At 41.1% G+C, this 14,454-nt stretch overlaps 1 protein-coding gene across 1 annotated transcript in view; it reads left to right on the top strand.

Annotated features, from left to right (window-relative positions):
- Positions 1 to 14,454, top strand: part of slc2a13a (solute carrier family 2 member 13a) — a 102,797-nt gene that overhangs the window by 11,772 nt on the left and 76,571 nt on the right. The window contains exons 2-3 of the mRNA XM_085436273.1: positions 4,523 to 4,682; positions 6,110 to 6,318. Coding sequence (XP_085292399.1) covers positions 4,523 to 4,682; positions 6,110 to 6,318 — 369 coding nt within the window. The remainder of the gene's footprint in view (positions 1 to 4,522; positions 4,683 to 6,109; positions 6,319 to 14,454) is intronic.

The raw sequence follows: 14,454 nt of genomic DNA, 5'->3' as shown, positions 1-14,454 counted from the left end.
ACATAATCCATTTGAAATATGATTCTGAAAGTAAATATATTATCTCCCTGAATTAGCTGGTCTTCTGTATGGCAGAGGGATCTATTTCCTGGGTAAGGAGTGAAGGAACAAAGCTTGGTTTTCCAATCCGTATTTTATTGGATCCAGTTAGATTTAACATACAATCATGATCTTTAAAATGGAATGCTGATTTCAGTGCAAATAAATGGAAAATTAATTGCAAATCTCTTCTATATTTTGACCTATATGTTATTAAGAATAATAAAAATAGTGTTTATTCTTTTAATTTTAAATTGATATCAGTTCAACTGAGTCAGGAGCACAGACTGAAAAAAGTACCATTAACAAAGCATCTGGTTGAACATCTCACAACAAGTTAACTGAGAGCAGGTCAGTAACATGATGTGGAGCGTCCCGGAACGTCGTCCTAGAAGTGTCTGTAGGGTGGGAAAACTCTGTGAAAGACTGATAGGACAAACAGTTCAAACAGTTTATCGATGTCAAAATGCAGAGGTATATAGAATCATTTCAGGAAATTCAGAGAAATCCTGCAAGCACAGTGTGCAACAGATAACCTAACATTAGAGGGAAATCATTCACAGGTGGATGCAATAGCTATCATACACGTTTGACAATGTGGAAGTCAACCATACAAGTGCCATCCATTCGCTTACGTTTATCCTTTTCATGGGGGTGCTGGAGCCTATCCCAGCCATCTTTGGCAAGAGGCAGTGTACACCCTGGACAGGTCGCCATACTGTCGCAGGGCTAACACATATACACAAGCATTCACATCTATGGGCAATTTAGAGTTTCCAATTAACCTATCCCCACTAACTGCATGTCTTTGGACTGTGGGGGGAAGCCGAAGTACCCATGGAGAACCCACGCAAACACGGGGAGAACATACAAACTCCACACAGAAAGACCCCGCCCTGATGGTAGAACTGAACTCAGGATCTTCTTGCTGTGAGGCAACAGTGCTTACCTTAGCTTTTATTACTTAATATTACAAGTAATGTTATGTGTTTTAGTCAAATACACTTCACACTGGTTATCCAGTTCTCAAGTACAGCTCCAAAAACCTTATTGTTTTTGTTGACTGAGATTTTGTAACAGGTTATCTGCTTTTCAGAAGGTCGTTGGTTTGTTCCCCAGCTCCAGCAACCCTATGCTGAGGTGTCCTTGGTCAAGGTACTCAAACCCAGTTACCCTCTAATGGATCAACGCATTCAAAAGTGTCTGTGGATGCAGCTTGCAGTGTAAAAAGTGCTCTGAGTGATAGATGAGATTAAAAATGTGTTAAAAAATAAAATCCATTTATCATGAGCTAAACTATTAGAGCGTAGGACACAGAGAACATTTACAACTCACTGGTCTCAGGATCACCTCAGAAAACAGATGTAAGTGTTCAGTTAATTACAAACCCAAGTTGAGACTCTTTCATGTAAATAAAATAAATGCACCCAGTGTAAACATTTGGCTCGTCGTGTAAAGAAAAATATGACAAAGGCGGCCCTAAACTATAGTTGTGAATTTCAACGTATATTAAAAAAGAAGAAGATATAACTGTTTTCATATTTACACTAGTATATTAAACAATTTCCAAATCATCTTTCTGTGCATTAATGAAAGAAAGGCATGTTGTACACTAATAAACAGAAAAAGTCACTGCGATGTTGGACTCCAGAGACTCAAAGTCAAAAATATTTAATCACAGATGACGGATAAGCCGAAGCGAATCGGTACACTATTTAACCTTTTTCCTGGCCTGTATGCTCAGATGGGCTCTAACATATTTTCCCCGTCACCACCTGCAGCAGCATGTGAAATGGACATGATTCATTGCTCACTAAATGTAACAACATCAGCTGTTGTATCTCGCCGGCAGGCATATGGCGGGCTATAGCAGCAGGCGGGACTTGGACAGAGATATGGTAGTGATGCATAAGGCTAAAACAGGTAGAATGATGGGAGGTGTGCATGAGGCTAGCACACGCAACAGAAGAGGAATTGAAGCAGACAAACCGCTTTGGTCATTTGTGACTTTGTTTCTTTTTGGGTTTAGATGACTTTAAAACTACAATTCCCAGGAGACTCTGCAGTAGTTTCTGTATGTGAGATGGCTCAATGCCACTGTTTTAAGTTGCTGGATGTTCCATCAGTTTTATTAAAAGCCTCCTAGCAGCACAGTTCAAGTACACGGAGAGCAATAGTCATTAGACAGGCTCAGTTCTATGTCTTTAACACTGATGGGATTTACATGTCTATTTTAGTGTGGAAAGGTTCCGGCTATTAGTTAGTGAGCCAACGATAAATAAAGACTTTTACTTCTAAGCCCTGCTAAAGCCTAGATGAACTCTCCCTGCTGAACAGCTCTGTTAGAATGACAGAGGGGTTTTTTTGTCACATTTTTTCTTTGTTTTCCTAATTTAATGTCCAGAAGAGAGGATAACACAAAGGCTTTGGCTAAAGGTGCAGCAGAGCGTGATGCTAATGCTCCTGAAGATCAGACAGGGACCGTAACAACTGAATGCTAAAGCTATAGGGAACGGCAGTACACACATCTATGCTTTTTCCCCCAGATATTTATGGTTATGCTGAGTTACACAAGGCAAAGTTTCAGAATCCTAACTTTAGTGTAACCCGTGGACGCGATAGGGTTTGTCTTGCATTCATCTTTCGGCAGGACCTCTCCAAGGCTTATAAATGCATTTCTATTAAATTGGGCTGAGCAGACAGGCTTCATTGCCAAAGAGCACTTGATTCGATTTCAAGGGGTGTTCTGGATCTCGGATTTCCGTCATCAGATGGTAATCCTTTTTTTAGCCATAACAAAGATAAAGACTTGACTCTAAATCCTTAGGGTGTGTTTGCAGTTCGAGGTTGTGTGAGAGCAGAGCGGAGTGTTTCCACGTGTGTTTTGGCGTGCCCATCCCCCAATCACGCACACGGATTTCCAATCTGACATTAAACCACAGTTTCTCTTGCAGTTCACCTTTTATTAGTTTGTAATTTGGGGTTTTGTGCTCTTTTATTAAACGTCTCAAGATGCTGATTTTTTTGTCCTTCTTGTTTGAGAAAAAGCAGTGAACAAATTAATTTTAAAAAAGGGGGAGAAAGAAAAACATAGTAAATTTCCTCCTATCTTGCTTATTGATTTGTCTTCCCAGAGCTGCCACAGTGTGGTGCCCGCTTGGAGACAGCATGGCTCGTTTCCCAGCAAGTGGTTTCCATGGCGACGGGTAGCCACGTAGTCATGGCGGCCGTTCAGGCCAGGGCGGTGGCTGTAGGGAGGCGAGGGGTGGAGTGGGGTGGGGTGTGTAGATGGCAGACTATTAATAGAGCTTATGGGGAGCCAGCTGCAGAAAGCCTCAGCCTCATGGCACCTCGTCAGACATCCAGTCACACACGTTTTGGTCTGTGTTTTTGAGAGTGTAGAAGTGTGCATTGCCCTGTATGTGTTTGTGTGTGGTCAGCCTGTGTACCGTGTGTGAGTAGCACACTGGAAGACACTGCAGTATGCTTGTTTCTGTCTCTTGGATTTACGTCATCATCTTTGTGACATCACTGTTGGTACCGTTGAGCAAATATGGTCAAACTTACTGAAGAAGACCAAGCGTAACTTTTTGTAGGCGTTGCAAACATTACCCAAATAACTTCAATAAGTGTGTACATTTGTTTTTGTAAAAGTCGCTTACTGTATTTTAAAAAAATGCTATTTTGCAGTTTAAATCATTTTCAAATTGTCCTAACAAGCCAAAGCGATAACATGTCAGATTAGTGTCACGATGATTAGTCTAGGGCCACTGCAGATTCCACAAAATTTAATTAAAATCTGTAATGTACGCTTTATTTCTGCAATTACCATGTTCGAGTGTGCATGTCTGTGGGAATGAAATGGCTGAAATGTATCACAGAAATAAAGTGATTGTGAAATGGTATGTCTGCTAACTTTAAATATGGTTAAACCGGCGTAAATATTGTTTTTCCTGATACTTGAGTGCCACTTTTGGGTCATCGGTTGGATTGAACAAAGTCTAAATGAACAGAATCAACTTCCTGGGATTTCCTTACCTCGATGACTGAGCATGACCAACTCAGTTCCTTGGGTTTGAATCCTGCCTAGGACCTTTAAGTTTGCATGTTCTCCCTGGGTCTGCATGAGTGCTCACTAGCCGCTAGGGCTTCGTTCCAGAGTCCAAAAACACAGGGATAGGTTAATTGGTGATTCTAGATTGCCCATAGTTATAAATGTGAACGTAAATAGGCTGTCTCTGACTTTTAGCACTGAGGCAAACTAGTGACTTGTGCAGGGTGTACCATGCCCCTCACCTTTAAGATGTGGAATATGCTTCAGTCCCCCCTCGACCATGAATTTCAATGCAGAAGAAAATGGATGGATAAAATGTGTTATCCATTTTGCTATATAAACTTGTAAGTCGACATTTGGAAATTCTACTTCAGCCAATAGTTCCTACTCCTAATCATCTCCTTTCCCTCTCTTTCCTCTACTGTATAGGTATTGCCTCTATGACAGTTCCCGTGTACATCGCTGAGGCCTCTCCACCCCACCTAAGGGGTCAGCTAGTCACCGTTAACACCCTCTTCATCACGGGGGGGCAGTTCACAGCCAGCCTCATCGACGGAGCCTTCAGCTATCTGCGCCATGACGGTTGGAGGTCAGACACACACTGATGAACTTTTCACATACACCTTTCACCCCCAGTGGTTATCGAACTATCGTTTGAAACACTCGACATTCACAAGTTGTCAGCCAATAATAACGCTCATTCCTGAAACTCAGTCCAAGGTCAGTTTTCCCAGTTTTCCCCTACTTTTCCAACCATTCTAGTGGCCATTTAAAAAAAAATACAGGGTTAAGGAATTCACTCTTCAAACCCCAAAGCTACATCCAAGCTCCACCTTTCACTGCACGCAAAATGTGTTATAGCACCTTCCACACCGCAATTTGTATCTCAACAGAAAAAAGAATACAGAAGCAGAACTTTTACACTTCTCACAGGATGTAAACAATGCCGCCTTCGTTAATGATAGTCATATAATCAGATGTGATAGCATCGTCTCTTTTTTGGCTTCTTAGCGTATGAAATGCCAGAAAATCTTTTCATTCCGGCTCAAACCCTCATTCAAAATGTCAACACAAGCACGGGTCAGTCTTTAGCATTTACTGGGAGCAGCTGTGCTGTTTATTGGAGCGATACTCTTGTTTTCTCTTTCTTCTGTTCGCGTCCTTTCCTCGTGTCACGCTGAATGCAGCTTCGCGGTCTTCTGAGTCTTTGAGCGGCGAGCTGCGAGATACTGTTGATAAGAATTGGTCGTTTTGAAAGGATTTGCCTCGGCTGCAGTTCTGATAGACACGAAGGAGATTGTTCGGCGAGCCTTAGATTTGTGTGATTCATAATGATAATGGAAAACCGATTGAGTTAAGATTACAGATGTTCTCAGATTGATGTTGTTGCCTTCGCAGAAGAAGAAAAACCTTGTACTTCTGGCTGTTTACTGCAGTCTCTAGCAATTTGTCATTATTACAGCCTCCTTTTACCCTTTTACTTTTCTTATATCCTCCTATTCTTTGCCTTACTGGCACATAACATGTTATGCTTGCAGAGCAATCCTGCAGTTTTTTACACTTCAGTGCAGCATAGTGTGCCTTTGCTAGGGTAAACTAATTATGCAGTGATATTAGACAGTGACGCTTTATTGTTTTGATTTTCTTTCTCAAGCAAGGCTTCTAGCAAGTGGAACTTTATCTCTAATGTGCAGCGATTAATCTAAATGCTTAATGTACATGTTAAGGTTATTTTAAGCAGAGGAATCTGAAAAAAGCCTTGACATTTTCCCCAGTGTTTAATTTTAATGAAGTAAACCACGTGTTGCTAGCTGAACTTGTCAGCATAAAGTGAATGCAGGGGAGCGTTGCTGAAACCTGATTGTTCTTGCATATGCAGTTGAATTTTGCACATCAAACCTTTTCAACCTTTCAAACCCTTCATTAGTCAAAAGCTAACAAACAAACAAAACTAAAAACAGCATTTCTGTGATCATAATTAGTCTCACTCCATGTGTTCCTTCTCTCCTCTCGCAGGTACATGTTGGGTCTGTCTGTGCTCCCCGCTGTGCTCCAATTCATGGGATTCCTCTTCCTGCCAGAGAGCCCTCGCTGGTTAATTCAGCGTGGGCTGACCCAGAAGGCCCGCCGCGTGCTCAGTCAGATCCGAGGCAACCAGAACATAGACGAGGAGTACGACAGCATCAAAAACAGCATCGAGGAAGAAGAGAAGGACAGCGGAGGAGGTGAGGGGAGGAGTCTTTTTTTCCTGATCCCTGTGTTTCTGCAAAAAAAATCAGCCCGCATGAGCAGCATAATGTTTTTGTCCTCCTTTTGTTGATTAACAAATCAACAAAGCAACATGTTTGGATTGTAACAATGCTCCAGATCCAGTGTGCTTATGGAAGGAGAAGAGAAAAAAAATCATGGAAAAAGTATATTTTTACCGCAGGTGTGATTGGATCACCAAAAATAAGCCGCAGTTAAAGGTTAGCTTGCTTTAACTCGCATAAGCAGCATGTTGTTAATTGCTGCGGTTAAAACTGCACACACGCAGTTTCCATAAACACAAAATCTGCCCTTTCATAAAATGATTAAGCACATGCTGTTGTGCATTTCACCACAAAGCCTGGCTCACATACGAACAGTTTCAGTGTAGTCGCTGATTTCCATGAAATGTACACTCGTTTCAAAGAGCACCTCACAGCTATGTTAACACCTCACATCTGACAGAGTCACAGCCCAGAGCCTTGAAGGCAGCGTCTTCCTTTCCAATCATTCTAATGTGATCTCAGTGAGCCTGACGTGACTGTTTATGCTCTCCTCCTGCTGCGTGATGAGGTCCTTTTCTGCTTAAAGAACAATAGTTGCCCCGTTGCGTGCCCTTGACTCCTACGGCGCTGGTGGTGACCTGCCAGTCAAACAGCGCGAGCTGTAACGTGGCATTATACATCTGATGATTCTGTTGACACAATTTGAGTTTCTGAAGGGGGAGTTCTTATCTTTTGTCTGTCCTTGCGTAATGGGGTTTGGTGTTCAAGATCATTTTCATCACTTCCTTTAATAAATTAAATGAATGCTCCATTTTTGACAGTATTTGGAGCGGCTTTGTGCTAAATAAAAAGAACTGGGCGTAGGTTGTCTCTTTTGTTTCAACAGTGCTCTGAAAATGTTACAGATTACTTTTTTTTTTAATTTCGACATCCTGTGCTTCACACTGAGATTATTCAACAGTGCAAATAGAGATCTCAGGTAGAAAGGGAGCTGAAGGGAGACAAGGAAAAGGCAGAGAAAATGCTTCCTTCTTCACGGTCAATTATTGTGTGAGCTGACCTTTGCTCGACCAACCACATCATAAAAGGCTCTGCCGGCGTGAGCCGACAATATTGGACTAGGTTGGCAGAATGGGGCCGACTGAGCTTCATTAGCTAATATTTTGGAAATCAATACATTTGCTGAGTTCAATGCCTGTGTGTAATGGACACTCACTGCCTGAACCTGCAAATCATTTTCCCAAAATCTCTTTTTAAATCTTGCTCAAACCGGGCTATGGGTACACAGTCTCTTAATGCATGCATTCGCACGCACAAATACAACAGTGTTTATTCACTTTTATCTCACTGTTTATCTGCACTCTGCTCTTTCTTTCGTTTTTTGGTATGTGTGTGTGTGTGTCTGCATGAGAGAGACACAAATGCACCGGAAAAACTCTTGTTGTTTCCCCACATGCAAGAGTAGTCAGTTTCAGTGGCATGCACAAGACTGTTAGTGATGTGGTAAGCCCAGACCATCAAGTGTGCATGAAATTTGATTTGTAGGAACTGCAAAAAAAATGCTGTCCATACAAAATCTCAATTTAGACAAATCTCTACTTTGAATCCAGGGACTGAATCAGCTTCCATTGGGAAGAAAGAATGCCGCTGCTATTACTTGGCAATAAGCTTTACCGTTGATTTTAATGGCCAGATGTAAGACAACAAAGATGGTTGCCGTTGGTTTTATGCCAAGCTTTAGAGCTTTTAAAAAAATAAAAAGCAGCCAGAAGCAGAGCACGGGGTGAGGAGGTGGTTTTAAAGGCTTTTTGTAAAAGTCTTTGAGGTGCAGATGGCACAGAGAGAGAGCCAAGGGTCGACTGAAGGCAGCTTCCCAGACAGACTGCTACCAAAACAGGTTGGCAGGAGCAAAGAATGACAGTGGCAAGTTTGTGCTGCTGGTGAATAAGACTGGGAATGCACTGGGTGTTTGTCTCTGTGCACAGTTTTATTGTGTCTTTTTGCACAGCTTCAAGTCTTTTGTTTTCAAAATTCAAAATGCTCCTCTGTCTGACTTCCTGCCCTCCTCATCTGCTCCATGCAGTATGAGGCAAATTTTGTTCAAAAGGAGAATGGACATGTACTTTTTGCAACACAACTTCTCCTCCTGGGACTTTTCTGAAATGTGCTGCAGGGATTCTGGTGGAATCACAAGCACTGACTTGAGTTACTACGGCCAAAGCCACTACCCTTGGTTGGATTTAAGGAGGAGATTAAGCCAGCAGGCTAGCTGTTAAAGGGCACTGTTACTAGGTGTAGATTAGGAAATGATTAGCAAGTATTTCATAACATAAAGATACACTATGGACAAAAGTACTAGGCCACCTACACATTACATCTACATGACCGGCTCAGCTAGTTTTATTGTCATACACAGTAAAGAAACGTGTTTTCCTGAACAATGCGATTCTTCCTTCTGAAAAAAATATAAAAATGATAAGAAAAATAAACCATAATTTAAAAACTATATACAACAGTTCTAAAGAAGCATACACACAATATAAATAAAATAAAAGAATCTGAGCTGCAATAAGCTACGATTACTGTGCACTTCAGAATGCTACATCAGCTGTATGTGCCGTAGACGGAACTCTGCGATAGTAAATACTGCAGAGAGGGCAGTGGAGTCCTAATGATCTCTTTATCAGTCTTCACCACACTCTGCAGGCATTTGCAGTCCAAAGCATTGGCGTTGCCATGCCACACTATGATGTAGCTGGTCAAGAAGCTCTCAGCTATGCCGCTGCAGAAGCTGAAGAATGCCGAACTTCCACAGCTCCTGAGAAAATACAGTCACTGTTGAGCCCTCTTGATCAGCTGTGTGCTGTTAAATGTCCGGGTGAGGTCCTCACTGATGTAGACGCCCATGTATTTAAAGCTGCTCACCCTCTCCACTTAAAGCTCCCGGATGAAAACTGGCCAGTAGGGTCTCCTCTTCTTCCTCATGTCTGCTATTATGTCCTCTATCATCTCCACACTATCAGACCTCTTGATTAAGTCAGAGTTGCGTCAGCAGGAGTTCAGAATTTGGGTTGTCATATGAAACATCAACATAAGTTCAACTTCACTACAAAAAAACGACCAGAACTTTGAATCTCTAATTCTGTAACATCGGGTAAATTGGCATTAAAATAACAGAATATACAAACAACAGACTGTGACTACAGTTATGTCCAGTGTTGGTCAAGTTACTTGAAAAAAGTAATCAGTAACTACTTATCGATTACTTCCCCAAAAAAGTAATCCCGTTACTTTACTGATTACTTATTTTCAAAAGTAATTAATTACTTAGTTACTTAGTTACTTTTTAGAAACACGATTTACAACCTGAATAGGTGATAAAGCAATAGATCTTTCAGCCCAATTCTACTTTTTCTGCATAATCCATCATATAAAATGTAATCAAATGGAAAAGTCTCTTTTTAAAACTTGTTTTATTAGTTTTCTTTTAACTTTATGCATCAAGCAAAAAATTTAATTATATGCAACATTCTCTGACTGGAAGAAATTTGTTTAACATTTAAACCTATTTTCTGCACATTCCAGCTCATAAAATAAAATATTTTTTGTGTTTACACTCACTCTTTCAAATAGATGCAAGTAAAACACAGCAGAAAATAAATAACATCAAAGACTAGCGGTCCTGTCGCTCTATTTTCACCTGTAAAGCAGGAGTGGGGTAGGCGGAGGTTTACCCTGGTGCAGGTGTGCCGCAGCGGTCAGTGGAAGAATCCGCGAGTTTCTCTGTGAGTTTCCCATTACGTGGCAGCGCACTCCCGGAGCTTGCTTGGAAGTTTAGGGGTTTTTTTGCTGTAAAAAGAAGTTTTCTTCCCACGCACAACGGACGCTAATGTTTTTGTCACTTTTTATGGAATCAAACTCAAAATAAGGTCAGTACTTCCACGCTTTAAACGCTGCACGCTCATACTCTCTCCTGCACTCGATATATGATCCATTGTTGATCTGCACACAGCTGTTGTTACGAACGTCACACTCGCTTATGTCACTGTCATGAGACATTCTCGCAAAAAAATCACGGTTTTAGAAACGCAGTAACGCAGCGTTCCTACGGGAAAGTAACGGTAATCTAATTACTGTTTTTGCAATAGTAATCCCTTACTTTACTCGTTACCTGAAAAAAGTAATCAGATTACAGTAACGCATTACTGCCCATCTCTGGTTATGTCCTGCTAACAGTAACCTAGACGTGGTGACCGTGGTTCAGAGGGTTGGGAACTTGGGAAGCTACCACCTACTGGTGATGGTTAGAGGGACCGATGGAGCGATATGGCAGCCTTGCGTCTGTCAGTCTGCCCCAGGGCAGACTTAATTTCAACATCCTGTGCTTTACACTGAGATTATTGAACACTGCAAATAGAGATCTCAGGCAGAAAGGGAGCTGAAGGGAGACAAGGAAAAGGCAGAGAAAATGCTTCCTTCTTCACAGTCAATTATTGTGGAGCTGACCTTTGCTCGACCACATCATAAAAGGCTCTGCCAGCGTGAGCCGACAATATTGGACTAGGTTGGCAGAATGGGGCCGAATGAGCTGTAGTCGGTCAGCTGTAGCTACAACTGTAGCTTCCCACCACCAGTGTGGGAATGTGAGAGTGAATGAATAGTGGAATTGTAAAGCGCTTTGAGGGTAAATGCAGTCCATTATTAGTAGTAGTCTGTTATGTATTTACAGTACCCAAATCTCAAATCTAATATATTTGAAAATAACCTACGAATATATTGGGCATGCGGTGTATGGCACAAGTTAATTTTATCTGGATGTTTTGATAGCATGGAGTTTTACTATAACATCTTACCTTTAAAAAGAACATCTCAATCTCTGTGCTGTTATATCTCTATGGCACGGCTAGTGTATGTTGCTCACTTCCATGATTATTGCAAGGCTGATCCGCCATTGCTGTAAAAAAACAAGGTCCACTGGTGTGAATGGAAATGCCACAACATTTGGTTTCTCTGCACACCATGTACTCCATAGTTTGTAAGGCAGTGTACTGTAACTTTCTGCCACTTGGTGATGGAGTTGCCATGGCTGCTTCCACTTTGCATTAATACCAGTTACAGTTCATCATGGAATATCGGAGTGAAGAAATTTCACAAGCTGACTTCTTGCAATGGTGGAATTCTGTTCAGTGACCTCTTAGAAAATCCCATTCTGTCACGTATGTTTGCAAAGCCAGACTGCATGACTTGCTGCTTGATTTTATACAGGGTATGAACGCTCAGGAGGATATTAGAGTGGATACACCTGGACACACAGCTGAAGAAAGTCTAACTAAAGAGACAGGGAAACAAAAGTGAACATAGTGCACACATGACGAGGGATTAAAAAAAACAGGAAGTAACACTGAGACCAGGACTAAGACATATGAACTTGACAGAACTACATTGGGATAAGACTGGGGAAACAGAAAGGTAAGCAAACATGGAAACAAGACTGACTTCCACAGGAGATGCTGAGCACAAGACACAAAGGCGAGACTAGGACAAGGACAGAGGAACTAACACAATCAAACAAGCAAATCAAAGCTATCAAACAATGAATGATAAATATTGATACCAAAACCCAGAACCACTTGGAAATACTACACTCAAGACAAAATAATGCAGTGTTTTAACTCAAATGATCTCTCAAATCCTGAGAACAGAGAAAACTGAGAAAAATATGCTCACAAAAATGGAAGAAATAAAGAATACAAAGAGAATCAAAGTGAAGACATTGCAAGCAATGTATGTATTCACTTCATTTAAAAGGAACAGTTCTTGCAAAGCAAAATCATGTGTGCAAAGATAAGAGCTGGAACCATATGAGGGATAAAAGAAAAAGACATAAGTGTATAGCATATTAAACCGATTTGAAAACTCACATGAAGACACAAAAGCCCCTGAAGGTCACAGCAGATTGTGACACATTTGATTATTTAGAAACCACCACTTTATTAAAATAAACAGTGAAGATGTTATGGTCTGTATTTTTGAGGGTAAAGTCTTTCAGGGATGTGCTGCCCAAAAAACACCTTTTTCTTAATGAAAACAGTGTCTTAAAACAACAGCTGAAACACTTCTACGTCCATCTAACTACTTACAGCTTGGAGATCATAAAATCACAAATATTTGCAGTATTTGTGATGTTTTTTAGCTGTGTTTTGATATACTGAGCCCGGAGAGCAGTGAAGGAGAGCAAAGAGCACCCGTGTTTAGCGGGCAAGAGGAAAATCAAGTGAAAAGCCGAGAGAGCTGCAGAAGAAGAACGAGAGTATCAGGGAGGGAAAAAACAGCTGGGGCTAAAGGAGAACAGAGGAAATTGGTTTCATCCTCCAGCTAATCAACCTTGACAGGAGAGTACACCATGTCTCTGGAAGGAGTGGCATCCATAGATCCCCTGGGTCCACATTGCGAGCAGTGAGGAAGAGCCTTTAATCTCGTGCTCTCGCACAAATAATCACACACTGATGTACAAAAGCAGACACTCACACAAGCAGCGCCGTGTCTCTTCTTGTGGGACTCAGTGTGTGTCCAGCGGTTTTGTTTTCATTTCAGTGTCTCTCCTCCCCATCGCTATAACTCAGCTGTGCAGCCATCGCCAGTCACACAGCATGTAGGCACCCCACACTCCGGCTGCTTGTTATCTTGTAGTTAACATTTGGGCTCAATGTGAAATATGTGTCATAAAGCCAACACCCAGACTTTTAGGAATGTTGTTGTTTCCGGTTTTGGCTTCTCCCCATTTCCAATCAGTGTGGTGGAAAAGAGAACAATGGTTCGGGTTTTTCGCTGCTACTGTGCACACAGTCCCCTCTTAATTTAGTTGTTAGGATGATAAAAATGGGTCGAGAGGGATTGAACTGGCAGGATGCCCATTGCACATAAAGTGAAACTGTTATAAAGAAATTCCAGATAATACAGTTGCTTTCTACAGAACTCACTCAGCACGTAGTCTTCCAACACACATACACTGAATCTCCCCACTCAGCATCAGCTTCCCCCTGAAAGTGCATGAACTAAACCAAAATAAAACTGACAACTGCAACATTTGCAGTAAGCTTGAGCTTATCTGGACTAGAAGATAAGCCTCCGTAGATGGCTTCTGACAAGTCAATCCATTTTACCATTAAATGGATTTTTTTTTAATAAAGAAAATGAATGCCAGCAAAAGCAAATCTTAACAATTATACTGAGAGAAGCATAATAAATTATTTTAAAATAATGCAGTGTTCTTTGGGTCATACTTCTCATAATTATGCTATTGTATTTATTTTATTATTATTATTTATCATTTTTTGCCTTAAATAGATAGCACACCAGTGAAGATAGACAGACAGGGAAACAGGGAGAGAGAGGGGGAAGACATGCATTGAAGGACCCGAGAGCTGGACTCAAACATGGGCGGCTGCACTCGGGCCATGTGGCATTTGGCCGCTTGTTCACCCAATGAACCGAACTGACATCCCATATGGGAAGATTTTAATGTCTGCTCAACTTTTATTGGGAATTGTTAAATACAATCAGAGTCTAATATAACTTGTCAATCAAATGTGCCAAACTTGTGTCGTTTTACTTCTAGTACTAGTTGGTGGCACATGTACATGATTTTTGTCAGCCGAGACTGTAAAAATCTTTTTGCGTGACATTATCATAAGCAGGCAAAAGGGTAGATGCAACACGACACATTATTTGACTTTCACTTCTCTGCTGAACTAAAAACAAATATTGCTCATTTTTCCACTTCAAATTCATTGTAGGTTTTCTTTTTCGTGATTTTATAGCACATGTGCAGAAAGTCTTTCTTTTCCTGATGATTTGTAGCACTAATTGGTAAAAGCAGCTGTTATTTTGTTTTAAGGTTACTCACTAATCTAAGCTGAAGCACATTTTAATTCATGACCACCATCTGCACATCATTTCTTAGCTGCATCGCTAGTACCATTTGCAATTTAAATGCAGGGTCGACATATGACCTGTATACCATCTGTTGCTTAGCAACAAGACAGATGAAAAGAACAGAGAGATTGGTTGAGACAAATGGATAGCTAACAAAATATGTTATTTTACAAA

This window comes from Copadichromis virginalis, linkage group LG17, assembly GCF_057382275.1.
Source record: "Copadichromis virginalis isolate Kocher_CV1m ecotype Utaka linkage group LG17, C_Virginalis_male_GT1.1, whole genome shotgun sequence".
In the NCBI taxonomy this organism is placed as follows: domain Eukaryota; kingdom Metazoa; phylum Chordata; class Actinopteri; order Cichliformes; family Cichlidae; genus Copadichromis; species Copadichromis virginalis.
This window is presented reverse-complemented; position numbering and strand designations above follow the sequence as displayed.